At 42.0% G+C, this 18,862-nt stretch overlaps 1 protein-coding gene across 1 annotated transcript; it reads left to right on the plus strand.

Moving 5' to 3' along the window:
- Positions 1–84: 84 nt before the first annotated feature.
- Positions 85–18,313, plus strand: mmut (methylmalonyl CoA mutase). Its single transcript, XM_030405729.1, has 13 exons — positions 85–206; positions 969–1,399; positions 2,208–2,575; positions 2,682–2,839; positions 5,462–5,633; positions 5,712–5,960; positions 6,226–6,337; positions 8,010–8,125; positions 12,570–12,685; positions 14,644–14,775; positions 14,877–15,024; positions 16,176–16,343; positions 17,339–18,313. The coding sequence occupies exons 2-13, from the start codon at positions 1,003–1,005 to the stop codon at positions 17,465–17,467; spliced, it is 2,265 nt and encodes a 754-aa protein (XP_030261589.1). The 5' UTR covers positions 85–206; positions 969–1,002; the 3' UTR covers positions 17,468–18,313.
- The last annotated feature ends 549 nt before the right edge of the window (positions 18,314–18,862 follow it).

Here is an 18,862-nt window from a genome sequence, read left to right on the forward strand (position 1 = left end):
AATGTGACTTTACTAACATTTGCTGGTGTCGCTTATCTCCACCACATTCAACAAGCTTGAATATGACATTTACTTCCGGTGTCTCGGGGTCAAAGGTTAGCCGTTGACGGAGGCACGCGATTGGCTGACTGGCAATGTTATGAAACTTCATTGGACGGACGCACACACGCCTTTCGTCTCTCTGAAAGAGCACAACAGACGACAAGGTCAGAAATTTATCTCAAAAATATGTAGAAATAGGTGCCGTGAAGTGTATTTACGTGCCTACAGTACGTCTCGTGTTAGCGCTCGTCCCTGCGGCTCGTTAAACAAAAGCTAACGGTTCAAGCTAGGTTATTTAGCAGGTTAGCTAAAGTGCTCAGCAGCTGTGACGTTAGCTTACTTGAAATTAACATTATGTCAACATTAACATCAACGTGTTGCGGTTTTACTACCCACTGTTTTATGTATCTTATTCCTTTTTTTTAATGGAAAAGCAGATGCTATCTGGCTGAAGCGGTCAGCTCGTCCGCAATGCTAAGCTAGCTAATGTTAACGTAACATCAATGTCACCTGTCAAGAGGAAATATCTGAAGCTAGCTGCTGGCTACGTAGAGTTCAACATGCCCAGACCTGTGTTAATCATTTCAGAGTTTGACTGACAGAGCAGGACTGATATGAAGTGCCAGCTTTACATTATTACTAAATATCAGTTGGCATTTGAGCATGATATACTTTGTTAGCGTGTGTTATTTTACTGGTTTGCCTTGCTAATGCAGTGCAATGGCCGTTAATCATCCACCAAAACAAAGTAACTGTCGAAGTTCAGCAAGCAGGAAACAGGAAACTTAACACTTCATAAAAGATGAAACTGGGATGCGTGATTAGTGTGAAGTCCATGTGTGCTGGCATCACCTGCTAAATGTAGTAGCATGTGATCATTATTAGTGTTCTCACCACCTCATGTCTGTCCCTCATTTCTCCCTCAGGTGATCCATGTGCATCTGAAGTCTACAAGTAAGCATGCTGACTGCACAGAGGGCATGTGCAGCGATGGCTGCCCGGCACCTGGTTCGAGCTTCTGTCTCCTCAGCACACACACAGCGCTGTCTGATCCACACATCCATACCGTGTCAGGACCAGGCTGAGCTGCTCCCTGAGTGGGTCAGCCTGGCGAAGAAGCAGCTGAAGGGGAAGAACCCAGAAGATCTGATCTGGCGCACGCCCGAGGGGATCAACATCAAGCCCGTGTACACCCAAGCAGACTCAGCTGGCAGGCCAGATGAACTGCCAGGAGTGTTTCCATACACTAGAGGGCCCTATCCCACCATGTACACCTACAGACCTTGGACTATCAGGCAGTATGCTGGCTTCAGCACCGTGGAGGAGAGCAACAAGTTTTATAAAGATAACATTAAAGGTACATCTATAAGTTGAAACATTGTATTTGCAAACTTACGTGTGAAAATCATCCTCAAGGGTCAACTGGGTCATTACTCAAACATCTGTGCCACTTCAGATCTATTGTGTACATATCACATTAAGGCAGAACTTGGGTTTTGTTTAACACATTTTTGGACAACATGTGCCCATGAGAAATCTAAATTCTATACATTAAGTTACTGGTAATTGGCTGTTACATCCCCAAGAAGATGGAAGTTGAGTTTACAGTAGCTGGCTCTGTTCTAGTGCAGATTTTAGAGATTGTTACTCCCTGTGATTTGCACTGAAAGACCAGAGGCTACGTTTTGATTACCAAGAATAATCGGAAAACTGGCTTAAAGTAGATGGAAAGATTGTAGGGTCAAATACAGTATGTGTCCTGCAGATTTATACATATAAGTATGTGCAGAATGAAGAATGTCAATGTTTTAGGGTCATTAAAGCTTGCAAGGACCATGCGCAAATACTTTAAATCTTCAATAATTTAATGTAAATGAAAATGCCCTTTTGTTTATTGTCTTATAATGAGAGTCAAGTGCTCTTTCTGCTATGAAAAAATTTGCAGCAATTCAGACATCTGGAGCGTATGTCCTCTGGGGTAATTCTTATATGATGGTAATCAGCAAGGTGAAAAGTTCACCATTCAAAAGTTGTTTGTTTAACAGTTTTTACATGCCTTTTGAAGTCTCCAGTAATGTGTTTTGGATTTCTCCCTGAGCTCGAAGCCAGGACCCCCCTTTGTTTTTTTTCTCACCGTCTCTAATCCACTATCAATTTCATTTCAGCTGGACAGCAGGGGCTGTCCGTGGCTTTTGACCTCCCGACGCACCGCGGCTACGACTCCGATAACCCTCGAGTCCACGGAGATGTGGGCATGGCCGGGGTCGCTATCGACACCGTTGAAGACATGAAGATGCTCTTTGATGGAATCCCGCTGGAGAAGATGTCCGTGTCGATGACGATGAATGGAGCCGTCATTCCCGTGTTGGCCATGTTTGTTGTGACCGGAGAGGAGCAGGGCGTGTCGAAGGCCAAACTAACTGGCACGATTCAGAACGATATTTTGAAGGAGTTCATGGTACGCAACACCTACATTTTCCCCCCGGAACCTTCCATGCACGCCATTGCTGACATCTTCGCTTACACCACCAAGGTATGTACAACTTAATCTGCTTGTACGGTGCGAACTCTGTGTTACGCTGTTGGTTAAGTACGCGTCGCATTGGCATTTTTCACTGATGTGCGTTCTATGTTACCAGCACATGCCCAAGTTCAACTCCATATCCATCAGCGGCTACCATCTCCAGGAAGCTGGAGCTGACGCCATCCTGGAAGTAGCCTACACCATCGCTAACGGCCTGGAGTACTGCCGCACTGGTCTGAAAGCCGGCTTAACCATCGACGAGTTTGCGCCGAGGTACAAAATATTAGGATCTTTCCAAAGTGCTGGGGAGACCGGTTTGGATTTACATAGTTGTGGCGCACAGTTACAGCTGGATAACGTATATTAAAACATTTTGATGAAGGTTCTCAGGCATCCAGTTTATGGTAAATCCACTTGCTGTATCGTAGGCAACTGGAAAGTAACTTGAAGTTCCTTGAAGATGTCTCACCTCTCACCCAAGAGGCTTCTTCAGTTCTAACTAACTGGAGAGGAGTTGCCAGCTTTTAAAACCCTGTGTGAGAGTGTTTAACAACTCTGTAAGAACACACCCACACACGAGTCCAGTTGCCTACGATACAGCACATAGATATTCAAACATCATTAACCCGAGTCGGAGCTGTAATGTAAGAAGTTCAAACCTCTTTTCAATGTCTCAGATTTTCTAGCAAGAGAAAAGTGGTGAAATATATATATATATATTATAAAAAAAAAAACCTACTGTGTGAAACGTCTTTGATATGATGTAGTCTTCCGTGTTGTGCTGGAAGCTGAGCTGAGCGTTAGTTAATGTTCGACGACCCTTTTTCCAAACCAAGATTAGCTACAGCTGCTCTGTGATAGCGGAGCAGAGCGAGGCGCTGAGGCGAGGCTTTCTAATGTGCATGAACGTGCATCATCGTTGGGACTGTCGTGGAAAATCTGACCCGAGTCCTTCAGGAAGAAATCGACAGTACAGCAGCGTGAAACAACTTACACAAGCCATCTGCAGGCTGGTACAGGCAACTGACGGAGACGGGGAATGTATCATATCAGCTGCAAAGAAAACGCTGGTTTCTTTTGTTACTTCGATGTTCAAAGTAACCTTCACCGGGAGACGACATAAACTGTGTCTCCTCTTCAGTCCAAATGTGTACTTCATGCTCTAGCACTTGCTATGTTGATAGCTTCGACGTTGTGCTCCTTGTCGGGTTTCTTTTGTTTCCCCTGCCCTCTTGCTATGGATCTATGCCATGGGTGACTTCCAGATCAATGCCTTGAGCAGGGACTGTTGTGCCTATGCAGAACACCAAGGCCATTTCAAGTCCGACTAAGACGTACATATGAAAGAGTAAATCGACCTTCTAAGCGTTATGTGGGTGTTTTTGTCCGACTTTGAGACTAACATGGACTGACTGTGTAAGAGCTTATCACTCTTGCACTTTTCTCAAGAGGCTGAAGTTTGCGTGTTTGTTTGTGTTGTGCTAAACTTCTGCTAATCACCATAATGTTGACATGTCTGTCAGCCAATAACCAGCAGTCCAGGATTTATCCAGGCACTAACTAAATATTCTGTTGATGACTAAACTCCCAGACACTAAACCAGAGCGACAGTTGTGCCAACTATGATGTTGATCTTTTATTAAGATTCCTCTGACTCTGTGACTAAGGCGTGATAAATAATCATTCCAGCCACATTTAACTGGCAAACAAACACCTTCTCCTTTATTTATCGTATCAGCAGATGGTACTCTCAGACCGAATTAGCGTGCAATTAATGCCAGATGGAGAGGCTGCCAGTCAAACTACAAACGCGTCCGATTCTAATTTATACAAACACTTACCATAGAGCAAAACGCACAAGTGTTTCATGTTGATGTAACATATGAATTGAATAAAACGGGAAAAAGTTGGTAGGAAGGGACGACATGTATGCAGTATTTTTCGGCTGTATCTTGATATTCTGAAATCTCCTCAAAAGCTGAGTCTACTTGCTGCTCCATAGAATTACATTTTCCCTGCCTGCTATAATCTAAATGAAGATATTTATGTAATGAATAGCAAGAGGTCTTTTCAGTCAGTTGCACAATCTCCCCTCCCTCCCCTCCCCTCTCTCCCCTCCCCTCTCTCCCCTCCCCTCCCCTTCATTCTTGTTCCTTGCGTTGTGTTACCTTTATTTCCTATTCACTCGTACCTCAGCAATCTCTTTTTCACCGCCTTTTCAATTACCGGGATAATAACAGTTGCGTGTGCATTCGGTCCTTAACAACAACCTCAGGGCCTAGTCCGGGTTGACCCCTCTCCACCTAAGGATCTCACAGAATGACTCACTTTAGAGATGTCTGGAGGCTTTTTCAACCAGAGCTTTTCTCTCTTTGCAGCGCATTTATTTCTGGTCATTCCTAGACCAACGAGCGGCGCTTACCCATGGTTTTAACAACACAAGCACATCTTGTTGATGCATCAAAAAATGTATGGCATCAAAAAAAAAGCAAATTTGCTTTGCCAATTTGCTTTTTTTTTTGATGCCGTGGTGATTACATTTATCATAAAAACCTTTCTGTGTCGAAAAAAAAAGATAGTGAATAGGTGTGGGAAGCAATCCTGATTAATTACAAACCCTTTTCAGCACTCTGTTATGAAAATAGGTGTAAATATATGACTTACCCAACCTGGATATATAAATATATAAATAAGAGGTATCATAGTAATTATAATTAAGGAACAACAATTAAACGAAACAGATCTTAATAGCAAAATGTCGAAGTGCCATATCCAAATCACAGGAGCTGCAGTTTTTGGATTAAGGTTAGATGTGTCACAACAAACCATTTTGAATAATTATTTTTTTTAACAATTGATCTCTAATCTTCTGTCTTGGTCTGTCTGTGCTGTCAGGTTGTCCTTCTTCTGGGGTATTGGGATGAATTTCTACATGGAAATAGCCAAACTGAGGGCAGCGAGGAAGCTGTGGGCCACGCTCATTCAAGAGAACTTCGAGCCCAAAAATGCCAAGTCTCTCCTCCTCCGCACTCACTGCCAGACCTCAGGCTGGTCTCTCACTGAACAAGTAAATATAAGTCCTTAAAACGTTTAAAAAACTAATGTAAAAGTAATGAGCAGTAACTAGCTATCCTCCTCTTCTTAGGATCCCTACAACAATGTGGTCCGTACGGTGATTGAGGGCATGGCAGCTGTGTTTGGGGGGACCCAGTCCCTCCACACCAACTCCTTTGATGAAGCTCTGGGTTTGCCCACGGTGAAAAGCGCTCGCATTGCCAGGAACACCCAGATCATCATCCAGGAGGAGTCGGGCATCCCTAAAGTAGCCGATCCCTGGGGGGGCTCGCACATGATGGAGGCTCTCACGGATGACGTCTATAACACAGCTCTGAAGGTTTGTCAAGAGGACAGAGAGGCAACAGACTGGGCTTCCATCCAAAGTAGTCAGAATATTGTTTTAATGAAGAGTTTATTTTTCAGCCACAATTCAATCATGACAAACTGCTAATACTGCTGCAAATGCAAACCTTTTTACAACCTTGGTGTCTGGTGCAGTTTTTGTGAGGTAGACGTCATACACAAAGATAAATGTAGTAGTGTTGTAATCTCTCATCATGGAGTCATTCTGTTCAGACCTGTGTTTTTTTTTTTTTGTATAGTTCATTAAAGACATTGAAGAAATGGGAGGCATGGCGAGAGCCGTGGCGGAGGGCATTCCAAAACTTCGTATTGAAGAATGTGCTGCTCGCAGACAGGCCCGCATCGACTCAGGTACTGTATAAATAAATCATCCGCTCATTGCCTGAAAGAATCATCATTTTTGGATTCAAACACACAGTCATGCACTGATGGCAGCGGCTTCCATGCAAGATGCAAGCCTGCTCATCAGGAGCAATACAATTTGTAAAGTCTATAAGAGCCGCGTGATTAAATTGTTTTATCCCCATTTATGTTAGCCGGACGCTAAACTGGAAGTTAGCCGGCTCGGTTGGTGGAAGTCTCTAGTGCTCCAGGTATTTTCATAGCCAGATAAGCAAGCTTTATTGGCTTCAGAAGAGATTTAACATAACATCCTTGAGTGCAGCATGTTACACAGCCATGTTTCTACAGTAGCCCAAAACAGACAAACCACATACTGGCTGTAGAGAGGTTCCTTGGATTTCATAGCGCTTTCAGCGACCACAGTGGTTTCTTCTATATGCTTTAAATGGGAGGGTGAGTAGAAGGGTATTCAGTTGGTTGCAGTCTCGTTACTAGATGCCACTGAATCATCCTGTAAGAACACACTGGCCCTTTTAACTCAAACATATGCATGTTAAGACTTGCTAGACCTCGGGCAGTATGCAGGCATGGCTAGGCTCCCACAAGTGGAGGTCACACAAGCTCACAGCTTGAATCAAGCAGAGAATGCGTATGTTGTTCGAAGAGCTCGGCGATGTCACACAGATTGTGTGGCTTTATTTCATAATCCCCTGATGCCTTCCTGATGATATTCATTGCCCTTCTGAGTCACCCTGGAATAATGTCTTTGCTGCTGACCTTTTCCTATTCCACTTCAAATGGGCCTTGAATTATGATTGACCATGTTTGGCTCCCAGATGCAGGACGGTGTTTCCTCTATCATTCAATTGGGGGGCGGAGCGTCTTTTCTGCATTTCACTTACGAACTGTCCATGTTCCTCTCTCGTTTCCTTGGCGAGGGCGTTGCTTACACACACAGCATACAGACATATATACGCATATACACGCTTTTGTTCTGTTGTTGAAGTTAAGTAAAAGAATATCACTCTTGTAGTTGCTGCAATGCTTTCATTTTTTGTTCTTTCTAGGCTTATTATTTTTACCGAAAAAGAATAATTGCGATAGAAGCCACACTATACCAGATAAAAAAAAGGTTATTGATCCCAGCTCTTGGGTAATCTTAACAGAATGCCCCGAGAAACAGGAACCGCAGCATCTACCAACAAAGTGTCCTCGCTCAGCCTCCCCATCTAGATAAGGTATAGATAACAAAAAGAATAATCGAAATGAGATTGAATCAAAATGGATATGTGTTTATTTATAGATTTATTTAAAGATAACAATTGTTGGAAGATCAAAAAGTTAACTTCCTGCAAGCTGCAGATACCTCACAAGCAAACATTCAGGCAACAGCAATATAAGCTTTTCTCTGTTTTCTCTCTGTTTTCTAAGTTTTTTCATTACCCAAATCTACCACAATTAATAATAATAGTAATAATGATAATAATAAAATGTGAAACACGTGAATTAAATTGAATTTCTTCCTTTGACATTTGTGTTTTTGAAATTCAGTACAAATACTTACTTTTACAGCTCCCTCCAGGAAAAAGCATCTGAAAGTGTCTTGTTCTGTTATCTACAAACCTCTTTGTTGTTATATGTTCCTGCTGATTAAAGTACTTATCTCCTCGTCCTTTCACAGGTGCAGAGGTCATTGTCGGGGTGAACAAGTACCGCCTGACCAAAGAGGAGACCGTGGAGGTGCTGGCTATAGATAACACCGTCGTGCGCGAGAAACAGATAGAAAAACTGAAGAGGGTGAGTGCCCCTTGAGAATACTCGACTACTTCTAGATAAATCTCTGGTATAAGGTTACCAAGGTAACGGCATTATTTAAAACTCCACTATTGTTTTTCCTCAGTGAAATGCTGAATGAATACCATTAATGCCTCAGCTTGAAAAGACAGCAAGTTATTGCCAGTGTTACCAAGCAGCATAGAGCTTTGACTTTATCCATACAGGAGACATTTGAATAATACGTTGCACAACTGGCTGTCAGAGTTCTTTCTCTGTCTCGTCTTTATCCGCAAGACTCTAACGCCCGGTTCACACGGATCACGTAACTGTTATTAATTCGCCAAGATTGCTGCGTTAAACATGACTCCTCATTATACAAGCTCTGGCTACGCGAAATGTCAGAGTTGCTGTGTTTAGTTCTTTCATCGGTGTGTTCATCGTTTCTACTTGTGTGGTTTTATTTTATCGGTTCTTGTTCCAACAGATGTCATGTGTGATAATGTACCGTTGTTTTCCTGATCACAATCTGATGTCTAACCATTTCATTTATATGTAAATTCAGCGACGTCCGCAGCTTCCCTTAAAGGATGCTCCTGGCATGCGAAAAGGCATCCATAATCCCGTCAAATGTAAGAGCAGTTTTTATCTTTTAAAGAGAGAAAGAAATAGCTCCTCCGTGGGGAAAACACAATCGGAAGCTCTAAAGTTGCACACAAATCACTCCACGTAACTGAGGCGGAGGTTAAATTAGACAAACCGGGCTGAAATGTTACGATCAAAGGCTCTCCAATGGGGAATATACGTCACTTATGAATATTAATGCACACATGTTCAGTAATTCTCCAACTGGTTATGTGCTAACCTAAACTGCATTGATGTCTTGGGGACTTGTCAGGTCTCTTAGCCCACTCCTGAGCAATGTTGGCAGCGTAGCGGGGCGCACTTGGTCTGCAGTGTTTAGGTGGGCTGTAGGTTTCTTTAACATTCATATTGCCTTATTTGGTGACAGTTTTTAATGAAAGCAGTAGCTCACTGTAAGCCACAGTGTATCAGACCTGTCATGGGCGAGCGCTTAAGTAAAATCCACATGCATGCCGAGAGCCGAGGCTTTCCAGCAGAACATTGCAGAGATGATCAGTTAATCACTTTACCTGTGCATGTGCATCATGTCTCATTTGGTCCTGCAGTGCACACTTGTACTTCGTTATGCGTTCTTGGATGCGTTCTTATGGAGGAACCTTTTTATTAAGTCTTTAACAACTTAGTTATGACCTTAATTGTTTGCCTATAATGTCGACAGGATTCTGTGGTCTGCCCTGGTGAGAGAGGACGATTTATTTTCAGTGCAATGTGTTTGTACATTCCTGAAGATGACAAGCTGTTGTCATTTCTGCGACAGGAAGATAGTGAAGCGTTAATACTATAGATCATACTGTTTATCTTTGGACCAGAAATAAAACTAGATGACAGTCAGAAGCAAAGCAATTGTGGGGCAAATTACCAATCTTTATCTATTCTTAAATCTGTTGATGGACACAGTGTATGATAGGGCTGCACGATATTGGAAAAAAATGATATTTCGATTTTTTTTTTAGCCCTGCGATATATATTGCGATATGAAAAAATACAGGAATTTTCATCAGATGACCTGAATAGCACTTTATGTTATGCTGCATTTCAAAATGATAAGCATGTATATTTCATATGAGCTCATTCATGCGTGCTTGCGCCCTCCCAGAACTTCCATTCCCCGACTGGCATACTTTAATTTATAAAAATTAAGTCTGTCTAATTTTCCTTCGGGTGTCGGTGACAATTTATATCTGGTCGACTCGGGTGCGAAATGTCATTTGTGCTACTGTAGGAAAACGGGTCGGATGCAGTTTTAATTATGGCGTGTACGGGCGGGTTTTCAAAATAAGACCAGTGCAGGACTCCGCTGTGTGGTACCGACGTAAATGGTCAAACAAATGAGTTGTGTAACCTCTCGTTGTGGCAACAGATGCAAGGCACTGTTGCCACAGAACACGTATTTGGTCAATATCATCCTTCTTGCAGCCGAAATAATTCCAGATGACTGATGTTGCTTTTCTTTTTGGCACCAAGTCTTCGTTTTTGCGATTTTCTCTTGTTCGCTGCTCGTTTTTCAATGTTGTTACCAGCGACTTACTCCATGCGCAGGGGCGTGGTCTGCTTCGGCACTCAGATTAAAAACTAATGTGATTGGTGGATCGCTGTGCATGCAGAGTCTGCAGAGGCCGCATGCACAGAGTGTGTCAGGTACCCTTGAAATTGGATGAGTTCATTTGCGTCCTACATCGAGATGCTCAAACGATATATCATGCAGCCCTAGTGTATGAGGTGTCCGTATACGACTATGTTCAGACTGCAGTAATCGTACTGGATTTATGTGGCTAGCCATCACCAGCCTATATGCACAGGTTGCTGTGGTAACAACATAGGCGTCGGTCACTGTGCACACTTGTGCTTCCATCACAGACGCATCGAAATGAAGATCAATCATCTCAATCTCCAAACAATCACGCTGTCAAGTCTATGAGCAGAAAATTCATTTCAGCTTGACTGTTCACACACTGTTATTATCTGCGTTGTCCTCTATACCCCCCCACTGGTAGCAGCAAGCAGTCTGCACAGCCGCTTTGATGCGTTTCCTCAACGCTGGCTTTGATTTTGTTGCGTTGCATTGCACGTGCTACAAAAGACCGTAGCATCTGGACTGAGATGCTTTTGTAGAAAATCCCCAAATCGCATTTCAAACTACCTCCAGATGTGTTTTGGATCCACTGAGCAAAAATCCTGGTTCTTTTCTGGCATCCAGTCTGTATGGGAAAAAATTAAAAAAAAACTGATTTGCCTAAGCCTCACCTTCAAGGCTGAATCTTTGTCACAGTGTTTATGTCATTTCCTGCTGATTGTGCCACTATGTCAGTTAAGTCTGGTGACGGGGGGGGAGGGCTCAGGCCTCCTGGGCTCTATAGACAGTCTTAAGACAGATACACAGGTAAATGTTTCTCTTAGATCAAGTTCTGACAGGATTTTACTACAATTTAAAGATGGAGCTCCTCATTATAGGTCAGTGATAACATGGTCATAATGGAGTAAATGTTGGATAATAATGAAATAATGGAAGGAATACCTCATAATTATTGAAATCATAACCAAATGCTAACTAATAACTAACTTGGGATTGATATGGTTTATTTCTGGGTCATACCCGACTGAAATCTGAATAACGAGGTTAAAAGCGGTCAAAGACAAAGAACAATAATAAGGAAATACATTTATAGACAAGACGTAATATTGTCCAGCATAATGCCTCAAAAATCACATAACAATTGTTGAAAGTCAAAATCACTAGTTGAAACATTATAATGCTGAAGTTAATCTTCCATGTTTCCATCATTCTCCCTTTGTTTAAAAAGGAGATACTGTGCAATTTATATTGTTAATGCTGTGACTCTCGTTACCTGGTAACAAATGTGGTACTTTCGGTGTAAAAGAATAAGAATCAGGGCTGCAAGTTGCTAAACTACCTGTTTCTATTTATACATTCTCATAACATGTTCTAATTTTATAGTATCTATGCCCAACTATCATCTGTGACACACTGTAACTGTAAACTGTTAAAGTGAAACGCTCGCCAAAATGCAACCGAGGCTTTTCTTGTGAATGTATGTGAGTCAAACCTTCATGTAAAAGCATAATTACGACGAAAGTGCCACTTTTAGAATTTACTGTATTTTCTTTTTCGGATGCTACGGGCACTTTTGCGATAGCATCAAAATCTCTATTTTTAAAACACTAAGAAGGCTCGACACAACATGAAACTTTGCTCGTAGTATCACCAGGGTCTCTACACACGGACTCGAGCACTGAGAACATTGTTTGTGTACACAGAGTTGTGTCGAGCCCTCTTGGTGTTTTAAAAATAGCGATGTTGATGCTATCGTAAAAAGTGCTCGTAGCACTCCCATTGAAAATGAGTTTGACACAAAAACGAAAATACGGTCAATCTTAAAAGTGCCTCTTTCGTCGTAATTATGCTTTTACGCGAAGGTTTAACTCGGGTACATTCACACAAGAAAGCCTTAGTTGCATTTTTTAAGGAGAGTTTCGCTTCAACTTGCAACCTGAGAAAGTTGAAGTCCAAGAACGTCTATCAGATTACCTTTTTCCCAAGCGGTGCAAAATGGACAAAAGCTGACAGTTAGACTAAACACAGGTGCAGCTGATAATCTTAATTAATAATGGCTGCATTCCATTCAGGTGTGTCCCCTCCAGCGTCCTGTTATTTTGCATGCAGAGTCACTAAGATGGAACAGATGTTTCATTAATGTTATCAGTAACACCTGTGCTTCTCCTTCTATCAAAGGTCTATGAGATGTTTGAATGTTTTTCTATTGTATAAATGTTTGTGGCATTTTCCCTCCTCCCTCTGTTGTAGGTGAGGCAGACTCGTGACCCTGATGTCGCGAAGAAGTGCCTGGCAGCCATTGAGGAGTGTGCCAAAACCAGGGAGGGCAACCTGTTAGCCCTGGCTGTGGAGGCAGCACGAGCCAGGTACAAACTCCCACACACAGTAAAGCCTCAGATTATCACGTCTGCCCTTATGTTGGTGTGAATTTGGCTTCAAAGAGTAAATGTTATTTTCCTTTCCTTCATTGTTCGTTAGACTGAAAATTTCCTTTCGCGGAGGATCCTCTCGTAACACAGTTGAAAAGTTACATACGGTTTGGGTATTACATGATTAATGTTTTTGTTTAACAATTTATTAACTGCTGTGAATCGATCCTCTCATCTCTGAAAAAGCCTGTGATGTTCTCGTTCGCACGCATGCACCACACAGTCATCATTATATTTTTCTCTGAAGCCCTCTTGTTCGCGTATCTCTATATACCTGGGGCTTATCATGCGGCAGTTGATAGAATCATCGGAGGCAATGAAGCTCTTGTTGGAAAAGAATTCTTTGATGCAGCCAGATGCTTGAGAAATAATTTTTAAATTCAATGACTTAGATAACCCTCTCAAAATACTCCTGTAAAGAAGGTCCGTATTTTTGTGTACTGATAGCGTTATTAAAGCTTAAATGTCGTTCTTGTTGCTGCCAGAATACAGAAGTCAGATTCCAATTTATTTGATGGAAAGGAAATGTTAATCTGTGCTGTACCTTTTTCATGCACTGCTGAACAAAGCCAAATTATCAGTGACTCGTTAGGAAGTTGTTGGTATGATGAGCATGTCACATGGGAAAGGAGGTCTTATTTAGTATATTCAATAACATCAACATATATGAGGCCTACACATGAAAATAAACAAACTTGGACTGTCTAAATAAGTGATGTCTTGTTTTTTTTTTAACGTCAGAGGACAATTTGTGGCAGAACGCAGACACGCGTGTAACGTTACTCTGGCAAACCTGTAGATAAAATATCAGCAGTGTGGAAACTGGTTAATTTAGAAAGCATGTAACATCTGGAATACGACCGCTGCGAGGAGGGGGTAACGAAAGAGCTGCACTTAATACTACACATTTAATACAGCATATAAACAAACCAAAACGCTCAAAGTTAAACGACGAGCTCACTCGAGCAATACAGGCAAAGTACAATCCAGGAGATGCTGAACACGTGTGAAGTAGCAACGCGTCCACGTCATTGTACGTGACAACAATAAGGAATTTGAAAAAAATGAATGGATGATATGGAGGTACCATAGCTAAATATTAAAGGGTAAAAAAAAACCTGATCGGAACTGATCGGGACATTCCTAGTATAAATTTTGATCTGGGACCTATATTTGCATGTTTTGCTCTCTCAATGATTCATACCCGCCAAACATTTCGGACTTGTTTTGGTCGATCGCCTCAGCTGGCAGCCGTCACACAGCTTCAGTGGCGGCAGTGTAATCCTTAGGGGCAACGCCAACTGTCAAACTTTACAAGAAGATATTCCTAGAGATGGAGAGCTTCTTGTTCATGAAATATTAAGATCCCTTCCTTAAGCAAAAACACAAGTCTCGCTGAAGGAGAAGTCCTCCTTACAAATCTTGTGCGAGATGTCCCAAATGGTTACGTCGGGCCCGGATTCAAAAATACACAAATCTCCCATTCTGTTTTAAGAAAACAAAGTTGAAAATAATGACTTCAGAGCACAACTCTCACAGACATGTATACCACATATGAACTACTTTTTATATAACTGCAAACGACTTCAGTGATGCGCATTTCGGCAAGTGTCAAACACTCAACTGGAGTTATTTTATAGCTACCATTTTATTACCCTGACTTCAGCAGCTGTCTTACTGGAAATGAGACTACAAGTCTCTCTGACATCTGACTCTAATTCTGATTAATGTCATTACTCTTAATAAAATCATGTTATGAAATGGCAAGGAAAATTGCATTTAGTTTATTGAATGTGAAATGAAAATGAACGACATGAATGCCCCACTTTAGATAACTGTAGAGTGAAAACGTACTGAGGAGCGTGTTTTCTGCTTCCTTCTTTTTTGGTTTTCAGATGTTCGGTTGGCGAAATAACTGACGCCATGAAGACGGTGTTTGGCGAACACAAGGCCAGCACCAGGATGGTGAGCGGCGCTTACCGCAGCGAGTTCGGGGAGCATGAAGAGATCGCCATGACCCACAATAGGTATACAGCATCTTTGCAGCCGTCATGAACATGCTTATCGCTGGACTGATTGAGTAACATAAGGTTTTTTTTTTTTTGTTTTTTTTTTCTTTTAATGTCAGAGTTGCAGAATTTAAGAACCAAGAGGGCAGAAACCCTCGACTGCTGGTGGCAAAAATGGGGCAGGACGGTCATGACAGAGGTGCCAAAGTCATCGCTACAGGGTTTGCCGACCTGGGCTTCGACGTGGACATCGGACCACTGTTTCAGGTCGGTGTCATACAGAAGAATGCAGCTACATGTGCGAGTACTCAAGATAAATGTGCAAGGCACTGGGTTCGTGTCAGAAGAAGTGACTCTGCCTTTTAAGCGAGCATGTGTTCAAATTAACTGCTGAAAGGATTTAAGCAATTTGGGTAACTTCACAAAAACTAATTATTAATACCCTATAAGGTAAGGAATAGATAAAAATGAAATGTGGTTTGCCTTTTGTTTTATTTGACCAACAGTATATGTGGCCTTTTGATTTAGGATACTTAAAGATTCCTTACAAGACTTAAAAGACAAAGTTTTATCTAACTGTCTTATTGCAGCGTTGAACCAAGCTTCTCTTTGTGTTTGAGAACATACAAACTGACAAACCCTCAGACTCTAAAAGAGTTTTTAATTTTAGAAGGAGCACTGGAAAGTGCAAATGCTTGAGCCTCTACCTGTTCTTGATAGACAGTTCTAAGGCCGATGAAGTGCGCAGTGTGTTGACAGGTCCAGGTCCGTAATTTCTCGCATGAAAACCCGAGACCATTTCCACTTCTGTCTTGTTTCCGATTAAATGAAGTCATAAAAATGTTCCCCGTTGTTGTTGTCACATTTTCCCAAATTTCCTCCTTCAGGCAGGATCTACTTCAACCCCATAACTGTGATTCAAATGCTTATGGGACGTGGGGACATGCTGAGGGGGCCGTGTTTTATTACTATTTCGAGTAAAATAAGAAGAACATCTCATTATATTTGCATAATGACGCCGTGTTGCTCCAGCTTGTAACTCTTTGTTGGTGGAATTTCAACCTTTGATCTTACGGCCTGGTGTTAAGCGCTCTGCCAGTGAGTAAATAAATAATGAAACGCATGATGAAGCGGCGAGAAAACCACTGTCATTTTTTAGCACGCCGCTAACAGAACAAGAGCCTTGGGAACCGTATTTTGAATTATAAATGATGTTTGTGGGAAATACATGTAGCTTTGTGTAATGGACAGGGACATACCACTTCAGAAAACCTTGGTATTAATGTTTAGAACGTCCTCCCCTTGAATGGTGATGGTATTATACTCTGTGGTATTTCCAAGGTTCCTTTTTTATGTGTAAATTAATATTTCACACACCTCTGTGCTTTCTGTGTTTTGCCATGTCGGACCTTGAACAGACTCCTCTGGAGGTCGCCCAGCAGGCGGTCGACGCGGACGTGCACTGCGTCGGGGTCAGCACTCTTGCCGCGGGACACAAGACCCTCGTCCCAGAGCTCATCAAGGAACTACGGAAGCTCAACAGGCCAGATATCCTGGTCATCTGCGGAGGTGTCATCCCACCGCAGGTAACCTTCACGAACCTGATGACGAAATTCTGCCATCCTGTTGCTCTGCGACATCTTGAAGAACCTCCATCTTGCTTTATTTCTCCCAGTGTTCACGCCTCCCATGCGAGCTCCTTAATGTCACAAATCACGGCAATAGCACCAGCTGAATATCGAGTTTGTGTGTATGTGTGTTTACTTATCCAGTTTGCGGGTAGATCTTTCCCTCCCTAGGCTTCAGAAGTCAGTAAAAGCATCACATTTGCATGTGATAAATGAAGCAAACCCACAGGATTGTATCTTCTCGTGAGCCTGGGAAAGGCCGTGCGAGTTGCTGGTGTCCGTTTGATTACAGCTATCATCACTGTGAGATTCATGTTAACGATACCGCCGCACTTTATCTGGGCCTTCTTAGAAACCCAGCCTCATGACAACAGTCTGGGGGGGGGAATAACGCAAGATAAAAATACTCACATGTTCGTGTGCATAATATTTAGCAGTATCTGACCTTTTATTTATATTGGGTTGATCCTCTCTGAGTGCTTATCATTGGGGAGGCGGTGGTTACTGGACTGCATAGTGTGGAATAATCTGTTGGTCCCCGAAGAGAGAATTCAATTCCTTTGCAGCTCTTCCAGGCCAACTCAGCCTGCATAGCCTCCAGCGTGACTGCAGGCGCCTTGCAGCCTTGAAAACACTTTATGTATTATTACGTGGAAAGCACAAAGTGACACACTTAACATGTCATCCTGTCATCATGTGGACAAAGAACAAATCTAAATTCCCACGATTAATATAATTGCCGTCAGCTCACAATAGGATTTGTTCAGCTGCATGCGGTGCAGTCTCATTTCTCGTCGTGTCCTGTGTCAGTCTTTAGGGGAATGCTTCAGTTTAATTAGCTGCAGCATAATTAAAATGACATGATCACGTAGGGACTGTGCACATTCGTCTTTCTCCAGATAATTTTTAACTGGCGTCGATGTACGCTTTGTTCCACTTATGTGTGCACGCAGGACTACGAGTTCTTGTACCAGAGCGGTGTGTGCGCCATCTTCGGCCCGGGAACGAGGATCCCACAAGCCGCAGTGGAAGTTATTGACAGCATCGAGAAGAGCCTGGAGAAAATCCGCCAGGCCATGTGAAAGAAAATCTACAGCTTAAAGAACAGTCGATTCACGCTGTATCCACAACAAGAGTCACAAGTGGGAGCTCAGTGTGCAGAACCTCTTTGACCGGTTTGCACAAGATTTGTAAATGTAATTCACACGTGTGAGAGAGTGAGAGAGCAGCATGTACAGCAGTCAGAATGATTAAAAACCTGACAGAGTGTTGTGATTGTATCAAGACTGCATTCATAGTGTCCTCACAGTTTTCCGTTTACATCGTGATTTGTTAATTGGTGGTTTCACTCATCACCTCTCCTGTTGGATAAACAGTGATTTGAATTAATTAACTTGAGCCTGTGAAGCACTTAACTCACACTTAGGAGTGACTTGCAGTGGATACAGAGTTATCAACATCTGGCTAACATCCTAAAAATTCCAGAATACGTGTGAACCCTGACTCTTGGTTAATACCTGAGAGTTTAAGAGGGAATACTTTAAAAAAAATGATGAGAGAAATGACACTACATTCAGACTGTTACCCACAATTAACAAACATTACAGCATTATAACAGAGTGTTATGCTTTTACTTTGAAATTTGTGTGTAGTTTTCAGTGTAGCGTCATAGAGAGTAGAGGCAGAAATTCACATTGAATCAAACCTTTCATGAACTGTTACTCCTGCATCTTATGTTCATGGATATTATCACCTTTAAAGTGGCCTTCTGTTGTCTCGATCACTCGTTTTCAACTTGTGTCCAGAGAAAAAAAATATTGGAAGCATCATCGAAATGTATGAAAAGGTTGGTAATAGTATTTTTCTACTTACTGATTTAGATGTCATGCTGTTTGGTCTAAATAAAGTATGTGAACTTTGGAACATGACTTGCGTCTAAGGATTATTTAACCTGCAGCACCTTTTTTTTCTGAGATGGTTCAGTTTACAGGAGAAGTGCTTTTTTTTTGTTTGTTTTTTTTATGATTTTTGCAACTTGACTTCACAGAAAAGTTGACGGACGAGATCCGACTTGACTTGAAAGTTAAATACTCTTATTTTCAGTTTAGATATGAAATATGAAATATAAAAAATATTCAATGTCATTTCGAACGAGTCCAATATTGTTATAGGAGCGTACTGCTTTTGCTTTTCAAAACCCCACACGCCTACATTACCCACAATGCAACAAAGTTACTGGTGGCAGTATGTCACATTACATGCAGCTTCCTCTGGGGCCCGTAAAAGACTTCTTGCTGAATTAGATGCCACTTAATCCTACACACTGAACCTTTGAATGCTGTTTTTTTTTCAGAATATGCAATGTTTTTACTGAATGCACCTTTAACCTCATACATTGTGGCAATTAAAGGTGGTATTTGTAAGAAAAGTAGATTTTTTTTTTAATAACTCCTCAAACATTGGCGCTTTTGGGACAG

The sequence above is a fragment of the Sparus aurata genome, chromosome 22, assembly GCF_900880675.1.
Source record: "Sparus aurata chromosome 22, fSpaAur1.1, whole genome shotgun sequence".
Classification (NCBI taxonomy): domain Eukaryota; kingdom Metazoa; phylum Chordata; class Actinopteri; order Spariformes; family Sparidae; genus Sparus; species Sparus aurata.

What these genes read in the sequence shown, in the direction of transcription:
- mmut (XM_030405729.1), top strand. Translation starts at nt 1,003, where the DNA reads ATGCTGACTGCACAGAGGGCATGTGCAGCGATGGCTGCCCGGCACCTG. An exon ending in ATCGACGAGTTTGCGCCGAG is followed by an intron (nt 2,840 to 5,461) that starts GTACAAAATATT and finishes CTGTGCTGTCAG; the next exon opens with GTTGTCCTTCTTCTGGGGTA. An exon ending in GTGGAGGCAGCACGAGCCAG is followed by an intron (nt 12,686 to 14,643) that starts GTACAAACTCCC and finishes TTTGGTTTTCAG; the next exon opens with ATGTTCGGTTGGCGAAATAA.